The sequence below is a fragment of the Siphateles boraxobius genome, unplaced genomic scaffold, assembly GCF_051911475.1.
Source record: "Siphateles boraxobius isolate OS27281-9 unplaced genomic scaffold, OSU_SipBor_1 6, whole genome shotgun sequence".
Taxonomy (NCBI): Eukaryota; Metazoa; Chordata; class Actinopteri; order Cypriniformes; family Leuciscidae; genus Siphateles; species Siphateles boraxobius.
Genome location: NW_027509186.1, coordinates 32,779,878 through 32,802,386, shown reverse-complemented (window position 1 = coordinate 32,802,386; position 22,509 = coordinate 32,779,878). Strand labels below are relative to the sequence as shown.

At 39.2% G+C, this 22,509-nt stretch overlaps 2 protein-coding genes across 2 annotated transcripts; one reads left to right on the top strand and one right to left on the bottom strand.

The window, feature by feature from the left end:
• Window positions 1–451: 451 nt before the first annotated feature.
• On the top strand, window positions 452–17,834 carry slc1a5 (solute carrier family 1 member 5). Its single transcript, XM_077208968.1, has 8 exons — window positions 452–3,827; window positions 9,184–9,226; window positions 9,323–9,382; window positions 12,053–12,219; window positions 12,343–12,576; window positions 14,050–14,244; window positions 14,335–14,469; window positions 15,644–17,834. Exons 1-8 carry the CDS (start codon window positions 3,277–3,279, stop codon window positions 15,876–15,878), a joined length of 1,620 nt encoding a protein of 539 aa, XP_077065083.1. The 5' UTR covers window positions 452–3,276; the 3' UTR covers window positions 15,879–17,834.
• A 1,028-nt stretch (window positions 17,835–18,862) lies between these two features.
• On the bottom strand, window positions 18,863–22,343 carry fkrp (fukutin related protein). Its single transcript, XM_077208969.1, has 2 exons — window positions 22,220–22,343; window positions 18,863–21,820 (listed from the first exon to the last, which is right to left on the bottom strand). The coding sequence occupies exon 2, from the start codon at window positions 21,547–21,549 to the stop codon at window positions 19,906–19,908; it is 1,644 nt and encodes a 547-aa protein (XP_077065084.1). The 5' UTR covers window positions 21,550–21,820; window positions 22,220–22,343; the 3' UTR covers window positions 18,863–19,905.
• Window positions 22,344–22,509: the final 166 nt, after the last annotated feature.

The window sequence follows — 22,509 nt, the reverse complement described above, 5'->3', positions numbered from 1 at the left end:
TCTAAAGGATTCATTCACAAATGAATCATTTATTACGTTTGGATTTGATTAAATTGTCTAAATAAATAATAAAAGTATATATTCCATACAGCAAATCTCGCCTTTGTGATTAACCCGCCTAACTTACATATCATGATTCAGCTGTTTTAGTAAAATGTATCTCAGCACATGTCTGTTTCAGCTCTCTGGACTGCCTCCAAGAAACACAGATGGATCCGTAGCATGACCTGACAAGCACATTTGCTTAAATGTGTTGAAAAGCATCTAAACTGAGCTCACAATTAACCATTATTCAGTAATAAGCTGCATTCCATCATTTCATTTTTCAATTAAAAATAATAGATCAGATATCCAGTGATTCAGCTCAGTAAGGGTGACTCAGCATTTTACGGTGTGTGCCCTCAGCTAGAAGAATAGCCTATACACAGAGAAGAGCCTATACAACTCATTTAAGATGCTTTATCCAAAACACACAGTATTTTCAAGTACTATATAGTGCTACCAGTTCAGAGAAACTTTCTATTTTTAGCATGTGTCGTTTGGGAATCTTGAACTCATCGACCTGACGACTGCATTCAACACATGCTGTCTAGGGAAACATGTTGCCCCACATATTCTTTTCTTATACAACCTTCTGTAACCCTCTTCTCATTGGTCTATGCCTGTTTATCTTGCTTGTACTTTTCTGAACAATGAAGTCTCTGTGTTAACGTTATACAGTGGCTGAGGAGAACGAAGAAGAGTGCCAGGTTTTCGAGATAAACGCACAATATCTGGTTTCTCCGCTGATGCCATTCAGGTGCTTTAATTCTCAAACTCTGTGCTTGGACTTGCTTTCCCATGACATGAAAACCTGCAGCATTGTATCGAGCCTTTCTTCCTTTTCCCGGTTGTAAAAGGTCATGTGACTCTCAGGTCGTTTTATCCTGTTTTCTTTGTTTTGCCAGCACTGCACCCACTGTAACAGCACTAAAGTACAGCCAACTGACATGCACCAACACATAAAACTTTGAGCTTTCACCAATCACATTTTATATATTCATATCTAGATATGAATATATAAATCAGCAAATCAGATGAAAATGACACTGCAGTTGTAAAATGACTCGGCAACATTCAAAGCAGTACAATAAAATGAGATGGCAGGGATATAAAAAAAGCCTTCCACTGCTTTAGAAGTGCAGTGTCAGTGAAAGAGGACAGTATATGGAGCCAGACAGGGCAGTGAAGTTTATTCAAGGGCATCAAGGTCGTGGCTTCTGTGACACGCACAGTGTAGAGACCCAGCGTGTGAGCGAAAGCTGTTTTGAGAAAGGAGGCCCCCTGCCTCGAGCCATCATGCTCTCTCGCCGTACGGATCCCCAGCACTCAAATCTCTCTCTCAGCATCTATGTGCTTTCGTGAAGTTCACACAGTCTAATACAGAGATGAACCTTATATAAGCAGACCCTTAGGTTTCAAAAAGGGACCCCCGATGAGTGCGCTAGCACTGTTTATAGAGTGTAGACTGTTCTTATTAACATACAAGCCCTTCCCATAAAGCACTGCAGAAAAAAAAAAACCTGTTTAAAGAAAATGAGTGGTTTTGTTTATTAAGGATAATCTGACTGGAATGACTCTGGCTCCATATGGAGACCTCAGTTTTCAGCATATTTGATTACTTGCTGCGTGAGAGGTTTCTGCTAAAAATGAGATGTTGTTTTTTCTGCTCTGCAAACATATTTATTGGCAATGCAGTGATGGTTGGGTCAGGTAATGTTTTTTAGGTCAGGGATGACTCAAAGGCTGCATTTGGAATGGGATACTATACTACTACCAGATAAAGCATAAATAATAAAAGTAGTATTCTAGTTTTCAGCCAGTATCCATGTGGGGCAAGTTACTTGGTTATATCATGTTTTTTTACGATTCACATCATACAAATTCATAAATCGCCACCTCGTTAAATTGTTACGTTTTCCTGTGAGATCGTGTTGGAATATCCCAAAGTGTGTCAAGTAATTCAATTGTCAAACAATCAGACAAGAATAGTATCATAAATTGCTTCTTTACCTCAAATCTCACTAAAAACTACTTTTTCATACTGGTCCAGTTGTACATGGATGTTTAGAGTAAAAAAAAAACATTCATTTAAATGACAACTAATTTCAAAGTGCAAGTTTTTGAAAATTATATCATTATCGTCTCCGTGTAAACTACACTACCGTGAATTTGTGAAAACGGTGACGTCGGGCTCATGCGTGTTATGTTTTCAGTCGGCTCATAGTGTTTCTTTATAAAGTGACATCGCCACCTACTGGCCTGGCAGCAGAATACAGCGTTTTTAATCATATTCGCAGATCCGTGTGAACGGGATTGTTTTGATAATGTTGTCGTTTGTACTCGTGAAGGAAAAACTTTTCCGTTTTTAGTACATAGTTGTCCTTTAAATATAACCGAGTGTTACTATTTCTCGTATTAATTTTTATACGAGTGGTCCACATGTTCAATGTGAAAACTTTTATGTAATTTTTTTGACAAATTTTCTATTACCTCATTTGCTGTATGTTATGGATAAGACAGAATTACCTCACAATATTCAAATGAAACACCAACTAAACATAATAAATTGATGAGTTTGTTACCTATAATAAACTTTGGGCACACTAAAAATGTCTGAATGTCATTAAATATTAAATCCATGACTTCAGCAAGCAAATTATACTAGGCCTATTCTTAGAGAGAGCTTCCTTTAAAAATAATTGGAATTAAATAATTTCAGAACTTTTATTAGAATGTTTTTCCAAATATTTTTATCTAACTAACTTTTAGGGTATGTATGCATTTTTTTCTTTGTACTCTTATATAATCTTGCCATTATATCTTCTGTTTTATAATTTTAAACCAATCAAATTGCTTTTTTAATTTTTGTATTGAAAAGTTCTTGTTAAAAAAAACATTTGGTTTGACATTGATATTTGTTTGATACTATAGTTATTTAATGACATTCATACATTTTAAGGCCACTTATATAGCTATTATATAAACTTTTATGTGATATAGACTATTCATCCACAAGACATGGCTCAGTCTCATTTGTTTCAAGCTCATTTGCATGCACGCCCCGCCCTATGACGTTGTCTTCGAAAGTACTCCTCCAACGCGCGTCTTTACGCTTATTCACTTCCACGCTACCAGCAGCACATAAGGAGAGAGCAGAGACAATCAGCTCACACCAAAGACTCCTAGCGCTTTAACAATCACTCTCCGGACACCAGGAGACCTTCAGACAGCACAATGACAGAAGAAAAGATCTCCATAGACGTTGTAAAGACGTCCAACGGTGAAGCGCACATAGGCGACCCGACCGGCGTCGCCAATGGCTTTAGTGACCGCAAGACAAGCGCGCCGGAGACCACCGGGCAGAAGCTGAAACGGATCGCCATGGCCAATCTGCTGGTCATCCTGACGGTGTCAGCGGTCATCATCGGCGTGTTCATCGGGCTCGGCGTGCGCAGCGCCGGGTTGAGCCGCACTCAGATCATTTACTTCGGGTTCCCCGGTGAGCTGCTCATCCGCCTGCTCAAAATGATCATTATTCCTCTGGTGGTCTGTAGTCTGGTGTCCGGGGCTGCCAGCATTGACCCCAAAGCCCTGGGCAAGTTGGGCGGCTGGGCGATGCTCTTCTTTCTGGTGACCACTCTGCTCGCGTCTACTATCGGCGTTATTATGGCGTTCATTATAAATCCTGGTGCAAATGACGGGAAAAAGCTATCACTCAACTCACTGGATGCCAGCGGTGTTCCCGAAGCCAAAGAAGTCATCGATTCGTTTTTAGACTTGATAAGGTGAGTTAACGACGTGACGTCACGCTATGTCAATTGTTCCGCAAATTTACCTCAGTAAACACGTGATCACACATTTAGCGTTTTTGATTCGGAATTAGTCCTACAGTGTTTCCAACTCTTTCATAAATTTAAATTTTCATTTAAACTAATGACTTGTGACGTATAGGCAGCCTACGACATTGTTATGGTGTGGAGTAGTGTGTCAGTTTCGTGAACGAATAACGTTAGTTATTTTGAGGCAGATCTTTTCAGTGATTGAATGGTCATTTTACATGTCTGAACGGTAGCATTTCGTTCACGAGTCGGACTGAATTGAATAGCAGAAATTAACAATCGTAATGTACAGGAATTTGATCAACACTCATATAAAACAAAGTTGGTATTTAAAAGCATTTTTTTCATTCAAGTGCAAACACATTTTGAGCTGGGGTAGAATATAAACACCGCTATTAAAATAATGCTCAACCGTAAAACGCGACAGCAATATATGGCTGTATGTGCCTTATTGCAATTTTAAAGCATTTAGGCTATGCCAGCGACCACATGACGCAAGAAGAGCCGAATGTTATAAGTCAACTGTTCGAAAGAACCGATTCGTGGAAATGATTCTAATTTTCAACTACCAAGCCAACTGTTCGAAAGAACCGGAATTCGCGGAAATTATCCACTTCATCTGCCAGCGTAACTTTGCCAAACAGGAAAAGGAAAGAACACATTAAGTAAATATGCCAAGAACAAGAAAGGTGTGAAACAATTGTGACATTATGTAACTAGAGTCAAACAATTGTACAACATCTGTAAAAAAAAGCGACTGTTATTGCCAACATAAAGTGAATCGGAGCTGTCGCCGACTGGCGACATGATGTATGGGGAAAAGTAATTAACGTTACTGTTCAGAGCCGAGCCCTCTTAAGTATGTTATGTTTTTAAAATTAACCTTTTTTTATTTTATTAACGCCATATATTTCTTTCATCGACTATCGTCAATTCATTCAGTGACATTGTGTTTTGACTATTTATAGCGTGGGTTGCGTGACGTTGATCTCCATGTGCTGTAAACGGACACTAGAGTTGCATCAGCTGCGCGCGCGTCGCGTGTTGGCGCATTAATCCGCTCAGAAGAGGATGCAGGTTGATGGTCAGAGTTTATAGATGTGTCACTTACCCTTCCCCTTTCCTGGTGTGTTTTCCGCAACTCCTGATATAATAAATGCCCAACTTATATTTTTTTTCTTCAGCGGTGCATGGACCTATAGGCATTAGTTATTAAAATGAATAGACATTCTAAAGAAAATATGCATTTCTTTTTTGAACAGAGGCAAACTTCTCTTGCATTCTATAAGAAACGCCTAAAACCGACTATGGGTGGGTTTTTGGGGTTGGCCCTGTTGTCTTGTAAACAGGTCAAATTTCACCATGTGTTTACATAGTGATGTGAAGAGAACACTGTGTTCTCATTAACTTTCAAAAACAACAACAAAAAATACATTTTTGTAAACCCTTTATAAACCTTATTTCACCAGACAAGCTTGTTCATTAGAATATTTACAAAATGTAAATATTTACACTGACACAAATTAGGGTGACCTGACCCAAGAGAAACAGGGTTTTCCTCTTTTTGGTGGACTGTCCTTGGAAATGTCAGTCGGCCCACAAAGTGAGATATGAAATGTTGTACTGTATACCTTTTGCTTTATATATATATATATATATATATATATATATATATATATATATATATATATAATCTCACACCGTCATTTCAACTCAATACCTAGGCTAATCTTTTTCAGGCCCCCATTCAGGTCCCATTTTTCATTAATAGATGAAAACCAGTGGTTCTTTCTCTGCATCTCATTGCCATTGATTCCGGTTTCACGACTTGGGAAAGGAATAATGGTTGATAATTGTTGAGGCCGGGTTTCGATTGCTAACTGTCGTTCATTCATTCTCACATGACCGAAGGAGCTAAAAAGCCAAAGCCTGTTTTATAACAGCATTGAGGCTGCTTTAGGTTAATGCAGTTTAATAAAATCTAAACCTAACAGAAGTTAGATTTTTTTTTTTTCACTACAATTCTGTGAGGGTTTTAAAAAAAATTTTTCAACCATAACAGACAACTATTTTAGATCTCATGTGCTTCCTCATCATTCATTTTCTTGTTCCATACTTTGAACAATTCCTCAGAATACGGAAGTTATCATTCAAAAGAAAAAGGTTTCAGTACACGTGTTTGGATTCCTAATTTAAAGCCAAACTAAAACGTATGTGTTGCTCCTGTGTCTCCAGGGAAAGTTAATGAGGTCAGGGGGCGTATGCTTGCCGCATGAGGGCCACACACACACACACACACGTGCAAACATGGACAACAGAAGTATGGTTAAATTAGGCAGCTGATGTAGCTCATGTCATCCATCAAAGGGTCTTCTCGCTTGGAGTCTCACTGTAAATAAATCCTGCCATACAATCACAAGGACCACAGTGGACACTGCTGATTTCACACTCTTACACGCAGTCAGACAGTCTTTCTATTGAAAGTCTACCAACAGCACGTTCTGGCATCCGTTTTTGTAAGTTGTTTCGGCTGTTATCTGTAGTTGTGTTGCCTTATCAGGTTGTCTAAGGCAATAACCTGACAACAACAACACGTGGAACAAGACCTCATTCCACCGTATTACGCAAAATATATAGTTAATCTTAAAGGTTAAGCGAGTCTTGATGTTGCAAACCTGTGACCTTCTTTCTTTGTGGAACACAAAAAAAGTTTTGAAAAATGTTCACGCGGGTCTTTTCCAGCGAATGAGCTGTTAAGCATGAAAAAGGGCCAAAACAACCATAATAGTGATCTCTAGACAACGCATGCGCTAGGCTACATCTTTTCAAGCCATATTGTTTGGTTTATGTGCCAAACAGACTGAAATTGAAGTAATTTGACTGGAAACTAGCTTGACAGCTATGATAACCATTCACTTTCAAGTTATGGAAAAAGCAGCTTGAACATTCGGTTCTACTGAAGAAAGCAAGTCAAATGCATCATGGAATGTCAAGATGGTCAGTAAATCAATCATTTCTGGGTGATTTGTTCTTTTAATCCATTTGTGTGTGCTTTATGTACAGTGCATGTGAAATCCACCCTCCGCACAACCTGGCCTTTTTTGTGTAAACTGAGTTTTTTTTAGACTGGGCAAAGTCAGAGTGTAGTTATATTTACCTGTTAATATTAACTTTTAATATGTAAGCAAACACGACTTGAGAGAAATCTTCGATAAAAGTTTTGTCAAGGTGTGTGTGGAGTGCCACGTTTCAACAAGGTCCTGTTTGACGCATCTTCCCCTTTTACACGCCATCGTAGAAACTTCCATTACGCCCTACAGTCTTTTGTTGACATATTTGTCATTGCATAGCATTAGTAGTAGCTGTAAATGATGCCTAAAAAGTGCCTAAACTGGTGATACCAGTGTTGCTATGCTGGTTCCTCCTGGTGTTTTGGGTTTCCTAAAGAGTTTTGCATTTATCTTAAATTCTAACTTTCTTTGTTTCGAATGTTCAAACAAGGGACATTTGTGTTAATTTGTTCCATCCGATTGAAGACTTCCTTTATTTTTTTGCACGCACACAGACCATATTAAGGTCAGGGATGCCGTAACATTCCTGAATGTCTGTGTTTATCATTAATCCCCATCTCCAGGCAGGTCCTAGTGCTCATCTAGTTCTACTCCATTAGAGCGAACAGGGTTATAGGGGTAGAAGGTAATGTGTGGAATTGGGATTAGTGGAGGGATTTAATCGGACTAAATTCTCCAAGTTATTTCCACATCCTCTCAGAGATTGGCTAGTCAGGTCTGTGAGGATTTTTATTGCTGGTGGGCTGAAACTGTGGCTTGAATAGGATAATTGTTCTCTCACTACCTTGTTCTTAAGAGTGTTTGTTAATGTCCAAAGTATACTTCAGTTTTGATGTGAATGCTTAGCTTATACATACAGCCGAATGCATAGCCTTTCAAAATGTACTCCATTTGATAGTGGGGTTGTCAAAAATATTGATACTGAAATATCTGAAACCATTCCAATAGTCCTTTTCAACAGTATCGATACACCGATACCAGGTCCGCGTTCTCCCTCTCTCTTCTCTCCGACGGCGAATTGAGTCACACACGCATCCTCTCACTCACACTTCTCATTTGCTCCGGTTTAATGGTGCTTGTATTGCACATCATTTACTCATTCCCGCAGGTTTTGCGCTCACACCAAAAGTGCATGCACCACTAACCTATACAAGCAGCGCTCTGTGTGCACAAAAAGCCACCTCTCAAACAGCCCGCCAAATTGACTTATATTTTTGTGGCTCTTAAATGGTCGAAAACACTTCAGTTTTGGGAGATAAATAGTTGCGAGAAAACGCATGTTGTGTAACAGTATATTGGATCCGTGCATAAGCTCTTATAGTGACAGTAGCTTAATAAACATGCTGCAAAATACAAAGTGAAAATCACTCGCTTTAATTGTAATTAGTCTATTTAATTTTTACAATGAAAACTATCCTATTATTTTCTATTTGATTAATTTCGGTAGTATTTCTTACCCGAGTACTACTGTTAGACCCACCTGAAAACCATGTTTATTTAATTTTGTCTCTGTATTCTAATCTACTGTATTTATTTATGCTACCGTTTGCAATTTATTTGTTTTTTTTATTACTGACTGTTTACTTGTCTTTTTTGTAAATTTAGTTCAACTATTCAAATAAAGCCTCCCTGTGAGGTGTGTGAGCTATTGCAACAAAATTACCCAAATTATCAATTTTTTTCAAATTATCTGTATGGAGGTAGATATGGCAGTTTTCCCTGTAGTATCGAAAATAGATTGATATTTTTCAAGGTATTGTTTCGAAATTGGAAATTACAGTATCGTCACAACACTATTTGATAACTTGTGCAAATGCATACATTCAATGAAAAAGCACTTGAAAGTTAGGCTGCTTCTTTGTCTAAAGTCTGTGCTGTTTCTCTTCAGAAGATATGAGAGGAAAAATGTCTTTGTACTCATTTAAATCCACTTGCACAAATGCTCATTAGTGCAAATAACTTTGTAACGCATGTGCGTACAGAGTTGAGCTGTGCGCGTACAGTAGACGTGTACTATGCTGATGACAACAATTGTCACGTGTCTGGTACACCTAGTAAACGCCTAAAAACGGCAGTATAATTTTTGTTTTAGTTAATGCGAGATATGAAAATGTCAACTTCTGTCATTAACTAGTTAGTTAGGCTTTGTTTGATTTAATTGGCTGACTGATTGATATCTGATTTTAAAGTATGTCAGTTATATATAATTTCTACCTTTCTCCTCCTTTCAGAAATATCTTCCCCTCTAACCTGGTATCAGCTGCCTTTCAGTCGGTAGGTTTAACAAGATTTGCTTTAACATGAAAAGAAGCAGATGTGTTTTATATGACGTGTGATTATTAGATGATTCTGAACGTTTCTTTTTCACAGTATGCCACGGGTTACAAGATTGTGAAGAATGATACCACCTCGACCATCTTCTTGGAAAAGGTACCAAGTCCCAGATTTACCTTAGGATTGTCTTGAAACTCCATTTATACATTTATATAAATGTATTTTATTAATGCATAGATTTTTTTTATATATATATATATATATTAGAGGTGGGCATATATTAATTTTTTTAATCTAGATTAAAATGGCTCATTTGAATTCTGCCGAAGGCATTCAGAATATGTGTGCTACCCAAATAATGACTAAAAGTAAGTCTTTGAGAATAGTTTGCCTCGCGTAGGGATGTGACTTTCTGCCAAAAATGCCATTCGACAATAGAGGAGCAAAAGTCGAATATCGTTCAAAAAATAAATAAATAAAACGCACAATTACAATGAAAGAAAGGGAGGCCAATTTCATCTTTAGCGATTTGTCATCAAACAAACTGTTTATTAATTGAACAAGTAACATGTTTTAGTCGTTTTTTTTAACATAGTAGGCTAATTGGAAGAAGAAAAAAACAATAAGCACGACGTAGCTACAGTCCTTTTTTGCATCGCCAAACCAGATGCTCGTTAGATCAAAAAATAATGTCATAATGATTTTATGTGAACCTGCCTTTACCGGCAATAGCCTCCTTTTTAAACAAATTAGTTTCAATCAATGTAAACTATTCGTGTGACTGCGCAATACACACACATTACCGTGGGATGGCAGGTGTTCATTTCATAAACTGTACACAATGGTAGCTTATTTAACCTGTTAACCTTTGCCATTGCGGCGACGCTCTGAAGTGTTTTTTTTATTTTTGTAGCCTATAAATTAATGTATATGTCCAACGGATAATGTCATACTTTTTAGTAGTGCTATCGTGGCGTAATAATCTGTTTGGTTGTAAAATGTATTACCTGAATGAAATGAAATCGAATGTATCGTCCTGTGGAATCATTCATTCACAGACACCTTATGAAGATGTTCAACTAATAAAGCTCTTCATCGCTGGCAAAAATATGATGCATTTGCAGATTTGCTTTCACTAGACTAAACTGTAGCTCTTGATGTTCGTGAGGAACTGAACAGAACTGATTCGCGAACCGATTTAGACCGATCTGCCAACTTGTTTGATGAAGTCTTTGAACAGAATCGACCCAAAAGAGTGATTCATTTGTAAATTGAGCATCGCTCATGCCCATAAAAAAGGTTGGCGCGCTTGGAATAAACTCATTTAAAGGTGCAGTGTTTGACTTTTAGCGACATCTGGCGGTTCGGTTGCGCGTTTACACTAAGGGCTCAGCCCACCGCTCACCCCTCCCTTTCGAAGAAGCTACGGTGGCTAAACATCGTCGTCTGAGACGGCAGAGAATAGCCAGAGTAAACCAAGTTTCTGTACCACAGTCCATTATAAACCACATCATGGATAAAGTTTACAAAGCCATAGTCAGGTGAGGATCAAGGGTCTTAATGCGTAATATAATAATAGTAATTAGTTGATTGTCTCACGAACCTAACCAGCACATTTCTCCCCACATAGCAAACCCATAATACTGCGAGAGAGAAGAACCACATGAAACTATGCAACTATATATTTTTTCTAACAGGGTAGAAAAAGTTTAGATGGCTAATATGAGCTGTTACTGTGGCTGAGCTGGTTAAAGCGTTAAGCCTTGTTTATACTGGACGTGTCCGCATGAGCCCAAAGGTGCGCGCGGCAAAGATAACGTGATTGTAACAGCGCACGCGCCTCCGCATCCCCTAGACACCACTTACTACACACAATAGGCTTTTTTTCTCTGATTTTGGAAACTCGATCGACTTAAAATGCTTCCAAGATCGACGGGTTGGTGATTCCTGTAACTGTTTTACGGTCAATGACGAGAGTACTAATCAGCTGTCTCACGAACGTAACCAGCACATTTATCCCCACATAGCAAAGCCATAACACAGCGAGGGAGAAGAATTAAGTTACATGAAACAATCCAACTACATATTTTACACCACTGACAAGGGAAAAGTCACTACTCACGGTGTTTATGGCTAGCTTCTTCTAGCTTTCTGCGTCTTCTCTTTCAAGGTAGTGACGAAACGCGCTCTGTAACGCTGTTTGTTCGCTGTCGGCTACGGTAGAAACATGACGTCACGATATGTCGACCTTCATAGAAGGGGATTCCCGCGCCTATGTAGATATAAATGTCTCACTCTAAGGTAATAAAAACATTACGGTTTATTAAGTAAGTTCTTTATGCACCACTGAACACATAGTTTTGGATGTCATATTGCATTTCTGTTAATAGATACTCAAAATTTTTACACATTGCACCTTTAACAACATGTAAAGTAACGAGAGGAACGTCGCCCAACGTAACATGTAAAAGTATACACCTTGTGTCCCTGACAGGAAAATACCCTGCTGCGCGATTTGCGCGAAAATATAACGATATTCGAAAAAGCTATTTTATGATCCCAACCCAACTTTGAGAATAGATTAACGGCGATATTTTTTTTATCGCCCGATAAGAGTCTCACGTTAACGCCGATAACGGCCCACCACTAAAATATATATATATATATACAAATGAAAAATTTTGATATATTTAAACTTGATAAAAATATCTAGATATTCTAGAAATGTATTAAAACATACTATTAATGGTTGAATGTCATTTAAAAAATATCTTTTTTCTCCCTTTATTTTTTTTTTAATTCAGTCATTTGTGTCTTTTTGTTTAGGTTCCAGTTGGCACAGATGTGGATGGCATGAACATCCTGGGTCTCATCGTGTTTGCTATGGTATTTGGGGTGGCCTTGAGGAAACTGGGAGAGGAAGGAGAGATCCTTATTAAGTTCTTCAACTCTTTCAATGAGGCCACCATGGTGTTGGTCTCCTGGATCATGTGGTGAGGGAATATGTACTTTTTTTGTGGTTCGTGATGTTTGTTCCCAATTTGTGGGTCGCGGTGTCCTATCCATACATCTCTTTGCTTCCGTCAAACCATGTCTCTATGTCTTCCTGTCTGAAGGTATGCACCACTGGGTATCATGTTCCTGGTTGCTGCTAAGATTGTGGAAATGGAGGATGTTGGCTTGCTGTTCGCCAGCCTCGGGAAGTACATTGCATGCTGCGTCGTTGGCCATGCCATCCACGGTCTCATCATCCTCCCGCTCATTTACTTCGTGATTACACGGAAGAACCCCTACACTTTCTTGCTGGGATTGGTCACGGCTTTGGCTACTGCCTTTGGAACCTCCTCTAGGTAAATGAGCAGCAGCTACTTACACTCTTCAAAATAAAGGTTCTTGTTGGGATCTATATGGGCTTTTGCACCGAGTAGTTAAAGGAACTCAGTTGTTGGAACTAGCCATCAGGGCAGTCCCCTGAGAACTAAATGTTCCTTTAGGATAATTTTCCTGGCTCCATTCGCACCGCCAGTAGGAACTCAGAAGTGACGTGAGCCATCACTTACGACCTACCACTCTGGTTATTGTGAGGGACTCATAATTTAATAACTGCACATAATATAATAGGCATTACATTATTATTGTGAAAAAAAATTTTTTTCTCATAATGTAATTATTTTTACATTGAGAAATCTTATTACATTATAAAGTCACCAAAAAGTGTCATAATTGTAATAGTTTTACAACATAAAAATATTAGGATTCTCTCACAGTACATTTAAAAAAAAAAATCTAAATCCAGTCTTAAACTATCTGCGAAATGCAACAGATTTGAATATTCTTCCGATTATTATATTTGTATTAAACATAAAGCATTGGTATTCCTTTATAGTACAAAAAGCTAAATCCAGTCTCAACCTGCTTTTCAAAATCCCGCAGATTACTACTACCACTTGTAGTAGTATGAATTTTCAGTAAATGGATTTTCATTTTTTAGGTAAACTATCCCTTTAAAGGTTAACTGGTCTATAAAGTGTATGTTTTTTGATTTGCTCAATTTTTAATGTCATGAGACGACGGCTTTTATCAGGACAAACTTAGAAATACATTTAAAGAATTGTATATACACTAGCTTTGTCTTTTTATCTAAATTGAATTTTTATTAATTGAATTAAAATGGTTATTTGTTGTGTTGTTTGTTCAATGTTGAATCTATAGCCTATCCGCTATGTAAAAGCCTGTGAAGCTGATATGGCTATAATTAAGGAATAATTGTCTCGGGACAGTTAAATTATTCGAAAAATAATGCACACCCGAGGGGTTAATTTGGCCAAGAGTTACTCATTGGGTGTGGATTATTTTTCTAGAAATTCAATGGCCCAGAGTCAATTATTTCTCTTATACTAGTTACCACACCTCAAAACATTAAGATGATGTATTTCAAGACATTTGTCAGGTTTTTGTCCCTAAAATACTCTTTTGTGTCGGACTAATTTCTTATGCATCTCACCCCAAGCCTCCGTTGCTAATTCCAAAGCGTCATTTTAGAGCTATTGACGGAGGGTTCAGCCATTTATAGCAGACAGATGCAGTTATAGAGAGAGAGAAAGTATGTGCTGTCAATACAAGACCTGCCTGGACCTACTTGCGCTGTTCGCTTGAAGAAAATTGCACACCTTAGAACGTTAGTCAACCAATCAGATTCCAGCATTCAACAGCCCTGTAGTATACATTTAAATTCAACATATATGGTGTCGCTACTAAAGCGATTAAATGAGTGTTGCATATGCATAATTAAGCAGAAGATAACCATCAGCTTTTCTGATCAGCTCCGCCACGTTGCCCCTAATGATGAAATGTGTGGAGGAGAACAACGGTGTGTCTAAGCACATCAGCCGCTTCATCCTTCCCATCGGAGCAACCGTCAACATGGACGGAGCCGCATTGTTCCAGTGTGTAGCTGCCGTGTTCATCGCTCAGCTTAACGGGATCCCGCTGAACTTCGTCCAGGTCATCACCATTCTGTGAGTTCATTGGATGTATTTTAGTCACCTCCGTACTCTGCTTTATTGGCAGATGTTGAGTTTGTAGACTAACTGTTATTTCCTTTATAGCGTGACTGCGACGGCGTCTAGTGTGGGAGCCGCTGGGATCCCTGCTGGAGGGGTGCTGACGCTGGCCATTATTTTAGAATCAGTGGGGCTGCCCACCAACGATCTGTCACTCATCTTGGCTGTGGACTGGCTTGTGTGAGTATCGGGTTTAGATGTTATTGTGGGGTAAAGATAAGGGTGCTCCGATCAGGATTTTTGGGGCCGGTTACTGATCAGTGGAAGCTGTGTTGGCCGATACCGATCATCAAAATAAATAGTACTATTCTTTACAATAATTAATTTTAAGTATAAAAAAAATTAAGAGATGAGAAAGTATCGTGAATTGACAACTCTTTGTTTATTGGAAAGCAACATGTGCAACATATTCCCCATATTCCCATTCCCCTCTCTTAGAGGGGATTAGGAACAGCTTAGAGCTTAACAAATATAGCATTAATTAACATTAATGACAGACGGCAGCAGGAATATTAGGCTGCTGTCACTTTAAGACTGAATTCACAGATCCATTATACTGTTACTCGCAACTTGTTTCACAACTGTTTATGTTCATTTAAGACATAACCAACCCTGTTAAAGCGAATACTCACTAAAAGCAGGGCATTTTGACACATTACTGTGTGTATTTAACCGTGTAAGAGTCAACCTGAAGCTCAAAGTTCACTTTGCTCGTCCGTGTTCTACTCCGTCTTGGAGCGCTCGCACAGAAAGCCGCTTGAGGAACAGTATCAATTTCGCGGCTTTGTGCAGTTTTAGTAACTGTTTATTATCATGCACCTCCTGCAGTCTTGCAACAGTAGACAGTATTTTACGACAATTACTGATCTAGCTGATTTGGACGTTAAAGTTTGGCTTTTAGGGAGGAAAGAAAGCGCACCACTGTGAAGGAAAGAAATGCACTTTATTCTGGCTGTCATTGCTGTAGGGTTGCTATCGTTGCAATGACTCTGCTCTCCGCAAAAACATTACAAATTTATTGGCTTTTTCAGACATCTGGTAGAACTGAATGAAGTGAAACAATTATTAATAATTTGAGCTGTGCATAGAAAAATTGTCTCGCAAGTTTTGTTTCATCTGATCAGCCTTTATAGAGACCACAGATCAAAATGTTTAAAGCTATTATCGGCTGATGCGAATCGGCGCCCGATCAATCAGAGCCCCTTTAGTTAAAGAGAAAGTTGGTGGATGGATAGCCGATAGGGAGGAGAACAAGAATTGTTTGCTTTAAAGGGCATTATTATATTATTGCATCCTCATTCTCTTTTTTTTGTAACCATGTGGATAATTGCCTTTTTTTTTTTTTTACATTTAGCGATCGCACTTGCACCGTCATCAATGTGGAAGGTGATGCTTACGGAGCAGGTCTTCTGCAGTTTTTCGTGGATCGCACCAGTAAAAAGGAGGGGGCGGAGCTAAGTAAGGTGCGAGTGGATGAAGAAGACCCCGCCTCCAAGCCAGAAAGCTCTCCACTCATGGAGAAACAGGGAAACTTTGAACTGGAAGAGGTCGCTGGACCTAAACCCTGTGACCTGGAGTCCGTCATGTAGATTTGCACAGTATTTCAAGAAACTTTCCTTCCCTACCTGCCTGATCTCACTAAATCAGTCTCTGCATCTACGCAGTGACCATGGGAGAGATGCCGGTTTAAATTAAGACCGGACAAAGACTACATGCTTTTGGCCCTCCTCTAAGCCCAGCTCTTTATGAAAAGAGTTTGCCAAAACTTATGCACATTTAGATGGAAAAATGCTTGAACAATTATTTATTAGATGCTGGTCAGACATTTTTGAATTTCTTTTTAGTCTATTTTTTAGGTTTTCTTTACTCCTTTTATATATACAAAAAGTCAGTCCGGCCTTTTAAAATAATCTTTTTATTATTATTATTATTATACATGCCCTGAAATTTCTGATTATATGCGCCTTATTTAAAACACAGATTTCTCTCAACACCTTTTTCATGCAAAATATCTTTTAAAAAGCCAAAGTACCTTAAAAACCTCTGCATCCTTTACTGTCTTATGAACACACCAAATAATACGTTTTAGGTGGTATGCTGTTCCATTATGCCGCTTTGAAATACCTCGTACGTGCTGATTCCCTTTAAAACACCTCAGGCTCCTCAGATGTTGGCCCATCTAACAGGTGCTGATATCTTCACTGAACTCTTGCTGTTAGAGGAGCTAAAAGAAAGGTGTAGGAAGTCTGACAGTTAACAGCGGACATCTTTTTCTTTATGCAGACACCATTACGTTTTGCTGCTTCCTCAATGGGGGCAAGTTGATCAGACAGGAACACTAGCATGTTTTGTCTTTTGTCTTAAAGCTCCAAGGCTGTTCACACAAGGCTGTGGAAACCTGTTGGTGAGGAGTGCTGGTTGATAAGCAACTATCTGTGGTCAAGAGGTATAAAGGTTCCGTTTTGATCAGTTTCAGAAGAAAGCCATAGATTAGAACATAAATCCAGACAGTTTTTTGCATTTAAGCTAGAATAATGCGTCTTCATGTGGTGTAGGAACATGTAAGATGTGTTACAAAAACTCTGGAGTTTCTCCGTTTTTCTTAGAATCTTCTTTTTTTTTGTTTGCTTAAAGAAATTGTGTATGAAAAAAATACTGTTTGCATATCCTTTTTTGTAAAAAAAAAAAAAAAAAATACAGAAATGAAGTATACAATTGTATTTGCTTTTTAAAAGCGTAAGCGTTTTTTTCCTCCCCCCCCCCCCCCTTTTTTTTTCCTTTTTTTCCATGCATGTTATTGGAGAAGAGCACAAATATGAAATGCCTGCCATTTTCAAAAGTTAGAGAATTATGTGGAGGAGGAATCCGACAGAATATTCTGTTAATGCAATTTACTGGTGAATGTTTAACTGTATTTGGTAGTTGAAATGAATTGCTTTATTCTAAATTTCCTTTTTTATGGAGATGTTTTATAAATGTAACACCTAAACACACCAGCAGAAGGAAAGTACCAGGCAACAGGGTGCGAGACATTCGCCAGTGTACTGTATGTTGACCAAATGTTTGTCACAATGATGAAAAGAAAGTTGACATAATAGCACATTTCTGTCTCCCATTTGATCTATGTGCGGATAAATCCGACCAAAGATGAAATTTTTTTTATTTAATTTTTTTCATTTTAATAGGGTGTTTGGTGCCTGTAGTCTGCACTATTATCTATCAGTCTATCATTTCTGTTCTGTTACTTTAGTGCTCATGATGTATTTCAAATCATGGATGTATTATTTCAATACACACATGTGTTCTGTGTGACTGACTTCACTCCATTAAAAGCCTGTAGTATGTGCAGTACTGTAAAGGCTTCTCATTCCAGGTGGCTGTAGTGTAGCTGCCCTGTTGATGCTGATATGTGTGGGTTTAACAGGTGGTTGTATCATAAATGGTTGCGTGATGATGTCATCAGCGGAGCCAAAGAGTACTGTTAAGAGAACCAGTGAATGTACTCCACACTGACTGCAGAATAAAGACTTTCTTTTTTTTAATAATTCAATGTTGTCTTTCTTATGAGTTCCCAGCCAACATTACATGGTAAGGGTTTGAGATATGGGCCCCAATGTTTGGGGGCTAATTCAGATAGGACCAACATGGAAATCATAGACAAACCCTGTGTACAGGCTATATAATAAAGCTACTCTGACTGGCTCTGAAACCCATGTAGGGCCCATACTGGGGCTGATTCAGATAGGGTTGACATGAAGCCCATGGACAAACTCACTTAGGGCCCATACTGTGACTTATTCAAACCGGGCCAAGGTGGAACACCTAGATAAACCCCTTTGGGGCCCATACTGGGGCTAATTTAGACAGGGCTGACATGGAACACATAGATAAACCCCTTTGGGGCCCATACTGGGGCTAATGCAGACAGGGCCAAAATGAAAAACATAAACCCATTTGGGGCTCAAATACCCATCCTGAAATGTTGTCTGGGAAAATCACTAAAATTAGGTACATATTGGGTGCCAGATGATATTGCAACTAACTAAAGGATAACCACTTGTTTGTTTGGTTATCATATCTCTTATTGTCTATATTATGTTTATTATACAGCTCTCTGGAACACTAGCTGCTTATTTCCTATGTATTGGTGCTTCATATCACTCCACAGTCTTTCTTCTCACATAATTTCAACTCTCATTGAAATTTAATGACTCAAAATCATGTCAGTGCATTTAAGAAGCCCTTTAGCTAGAAAGATAATGTACAGTCAGCCGATCATTATTGCAAAATGAACGCCTTTAGGGAATACCAGGCTCCTTAGCTTCTGACAATATTTTAGTTTGATTTAGAATGAATGAATTATCATTTTAAACACTATACTGCTGTAAACAAAAGCAAACGGTTTAGGAAGGCTTTAAAGATTTCCCCCCAAATTTATTTTGTAATGCAGCAAGTTCAGCATGTTTGAAGACTTCATGGCGTACTGCGCCACCTTGTGGTTTATTTAATATTATGCAGTAACTATTGTCCTGCAACATCAGACACCATGAACACCTAATTTAAAACTCAAAAGTAATTCCATGTGATTTATTTCCAGACATTTGAAATGCATTTACATGTTAAGACACAGCAAGTGGTAAAGTTTGTTATTACTTAGTAATTTAATTATTTCATGGACATTATGTACGTAATGTACTATACAGAACATTAAGATTTGTGAAAAACGGTGCCAAAACCAAACCTTACAACAACAAAAAACGAAAGAATAGAAAACAGTTCAAAACGTGTTCAATTCAACAAAAAATTTAGGTAAAACAGTCTGAAAGTCAAAACAAAAATGTAAACATCAAAAGTGTGAATTTTTTTTCCATGCAACATATTATGTAAATGGAAAATAAAACAAAACAATTCATACGGCATGAAAAACAAGACCAATATCAGTCTAAATTGCAAGTATCATATAAATAAAGTGAATAGGTGCATGAAACAGTAGCTGCTTTTCAGATTTACCAAAAAGTCATGGATTCCTGCCTCTTTCAACATCAGCTTACACATCTCCGTATGTCAATGAAAACACACTCTACAAAGTTCATAGTGGTATAATAATGATCATACATCTGAAAAGCAGAGGAGTTATTTCAAAGTTTAAATGAGTTACCTGGGTTATTAAATGGTTCACTTGTGGACCTACAAACATGAATCAGTTTTTCATGATACAGGCTGTTTAAAAATTGTTTCTCTCGCAATCAGTTTAAAAAAATACTAACTTTTGTTATGTTTAATTACTATAGAAATTGATATATTAATATCATGTATTATAAAAAAGAAGCTATGACCTTCACGCAGTTTTGACATTCCTGGAATTCAGCAGTGTAAAAATGACATACTTAGACTTTCCGAACTTTTACTACCATCGTTACATACAGTATATTTAGACTATTTAGAGATGCATGAATAACAACACGCACATATAATAAATAAAATTGGCAAGAAACACTAACATTCAAGTGTTCAGACACAGACCGAGACATTTAGTCTGGTAGTAATGCTCTACAAAGATTTTCAAATGTCAGAAATGCAGTATTGCGCAATTGTGTTGCATCAAGTTACTGCGAGCTATGATCCTAACGTGCGACTCCTGTCCAGCCTTTTCTTGGCAGGGTTGGGGTACTGGGGGTTCTCAATAACCCCTTCCCCAAACTTGAGTTCCAAGAAGGCACGGTGGTTGTTTGGACCATAAGCGGTGATGCCAGCAAATGGCATTGGCACCAGGGGTTGCAGGAAATGTTCTGGGAACTCCACGTCTTGTTTGTGCTCAGTCCAAGTGTCCCTGGTCATGACTCCATTACGGGGGTAAAAGGGCCACAAGTCTACATGCAAATGGTTTGCTTCACTATACTGCACGCGGTAGAAGTCACCCTCGACAGCTCGCTCCCACACGTAGCCGTTAGCATCCACCAGTGAGCCGGAGTCCAGGTTCTTTAGGTAGTCGCAATTCGGAACGTCCTCCATGTAGATGCCCAAGTCCACGTCATAGTCCCATGGGATTATGTCCTTGTGTCGGGCAGCTCCCAACAAAGAACCCCCTTCAAGCCAGTAACGCACACCGGAGCTTTCCAAGATGTTGACAACATACTTCGTAGTCTCTCGGAGGGCACGCAAGCAACAGGGTGGAGTCCAGCGCTCTACGTAAAGGTATTCCGGTGTGTCGTCACGCACTGTGCCGAAACATCGTGGCGTCTCTTTACTGCAGCCAAACCACTGATCTCGTCCATCAGGCAAGATCACGCGCTTCAGGCCAAAGCTGCGCAAGAGGCGATTGGTTGCATCTTTCAGGCGACTATCCGCCTTCCACTGGTTGTGCGCAGAGGTAAACAGCGGCCGATGACTGGCGGAGAACGAAGGTCCCTCCAGGAGCTTGACCTTCCATCCCCGCAGAGATGTTTGGACAAACAAGGAAGACATCAGGGGGCGACCTAAAGGAACTGAGAGATTGAAGAGGTCCTCGGTACGGATAAGAACCACAGCGTCTCCCTGCAGGGCTGTGCAGACGCTACCGCTGCTCCCTGAGGCCGCAGGGTTGTAGGTGGCGGTCCATTCCCGCAGATTCACCCGAAGGTGCAGGCATTGCACGGCCGAGCGGGTCAGCACCGGCACAGCAACCAGTCGGACCGGCCCGCCACCTTCCCCTTCCAGCTCTCGAATGAGACGCTCAATTTGTCGGCTGTGGTCTAGCTCCACACCATCTGGAACTAATAAAACAAATTCCGTCTGCACGTTAAACTCGGGACGGTGAGTTTGTGGAGGCTGGTCAGGGCTCGGCGACAACACCAGGAGCCGGGCTCCTTCGGGAAGAGCCAAAGGAGGGTACGGTGGACTTTTGGCTACAGCAAGGAAGGGCAACTCTGGTCTCTGGCGCAAAAAAGAGCGAGCAACATCACCAACATAGTTCTCAAAGTCTTCAAATTCACGAACAAGGATCGTGACGCGAGGGCCACGCATGTTGCTCTCAAGGCCTCCCAATTTGACGCCTCCAACTATACTTCCAGCAACCAGATTACCCATAGCTCCCAGTCCTGGCACAGGAAGAGAGGCTTTCTTTAAGCCCTTACCTTGTTCCCGACGTTTCTCCATCATCTGCTGCTGGGCCCGTGAGACATAATATAGGATGAGCAAGTTCAAAATTATTGCTCCAGTTAACAGAGCCTGGCAAAAACTGATACGCATTGTGGCTCTTATTGTTATGCTTTTATGATACATACAGTAAGTGAAATCTCAGGCAGAGAGAGGACTGACCAACATAACTCATCCAAATTCCTGAAATCTTAAACATTAACATTCTGGTTTGGTCAAAAAGCAAGCAAAGTGGAGAGTGTTTGAGGTAAATACTAGATGAAGCATCTTCAGTGACCAGATCCGTTTCGGCTGATTATTTTGTGTCAGCTGATCCCATCCAGGAAAAAAAGACTGATGGACAGATTCCATGTTCGACTCCATTGCCTTAAGTTCTCCACAGTTCATTAAATAAATGCTAGAAGTGGAGACAAAAAGAGAACATTTTAATAAACAATTTCACTTTGAGCATTTCAAAGACAACGTTATTGTTTGAGACATCCAGATCAAGTATGTGTAATAAAAAGCCTATTAGTCATCATTACAAAGTCTAACGAAAATGACCTAGAAATAGAGATGTTCAAATCTGATGTCCCAATTAGAGATGCGCTCTAGATAACCTACATTCATGTATTTGAGAAACTCTTATTTGATCACTTGAGACAGGTCCATACAAATATATAACATGCATGCGAAATTAAACCTAAACAAGCCTACAATCATCGATTCATGTAGATCTATGCAGCCTCTGATCTTAAAAGCATACACATATCCCCGTTGGCATGCACAACTATAAATCACGGTTGGGAGAACTAACATTTTACGGTTTGATTCAACATTTTCCTCATCAGCAGATTGTTTGCACGGTATTCTTGCTATTCTTCCCCATGCTGATTCGGAAATGAGCAAAGGAAGTCTGAGAGAAGATCACAATGTAGCAGGAAGCTCAAACAACTGGGTCGCCCCGATAAATCCCGTAGAAATAGAACGAGCGGGTAGAATGACAAATAACGTGGAACTTCAGTTCTCAAATGGGCGGGGCTTAGTGGTGATATAAATATATTCAACTTTTCACAGTGTATTTTTGACTTGTATTATCTGTAAGCA

Excerpts from the sequence above, each read along its gene's own strand:
- slc1a5 (XM_077208968.1), top strand. The coding sequence starts at position 3,277 with ATGACAGAAGAAAAGATCTCCATAGACGTTGTAAAGACGTCCAACGGT. Across the intron at positions 9,383-12,052 it reads CGACCATCTTCTTGGAAAAG|GTTCCAGTTGGCACAGATGT; the intron begins GTACCAAGTCCC and ends CTTTTTGTTTAG. Across the intron at positions 14,470-15,643 it reads TTGGCTGTGGACTGGCTTGT|CGATCGCACTTGCACCGTCA; the intron begins GTGAGTATCGGG and ends TTTTACATTTAG.
- fkrp (XM_077208969.1), bottom strand. The coding sequence starts at position 21,549 with ATGTATCATAAAAGCATAACAATAAGAGCCACAATGCGTATCAGTTTT.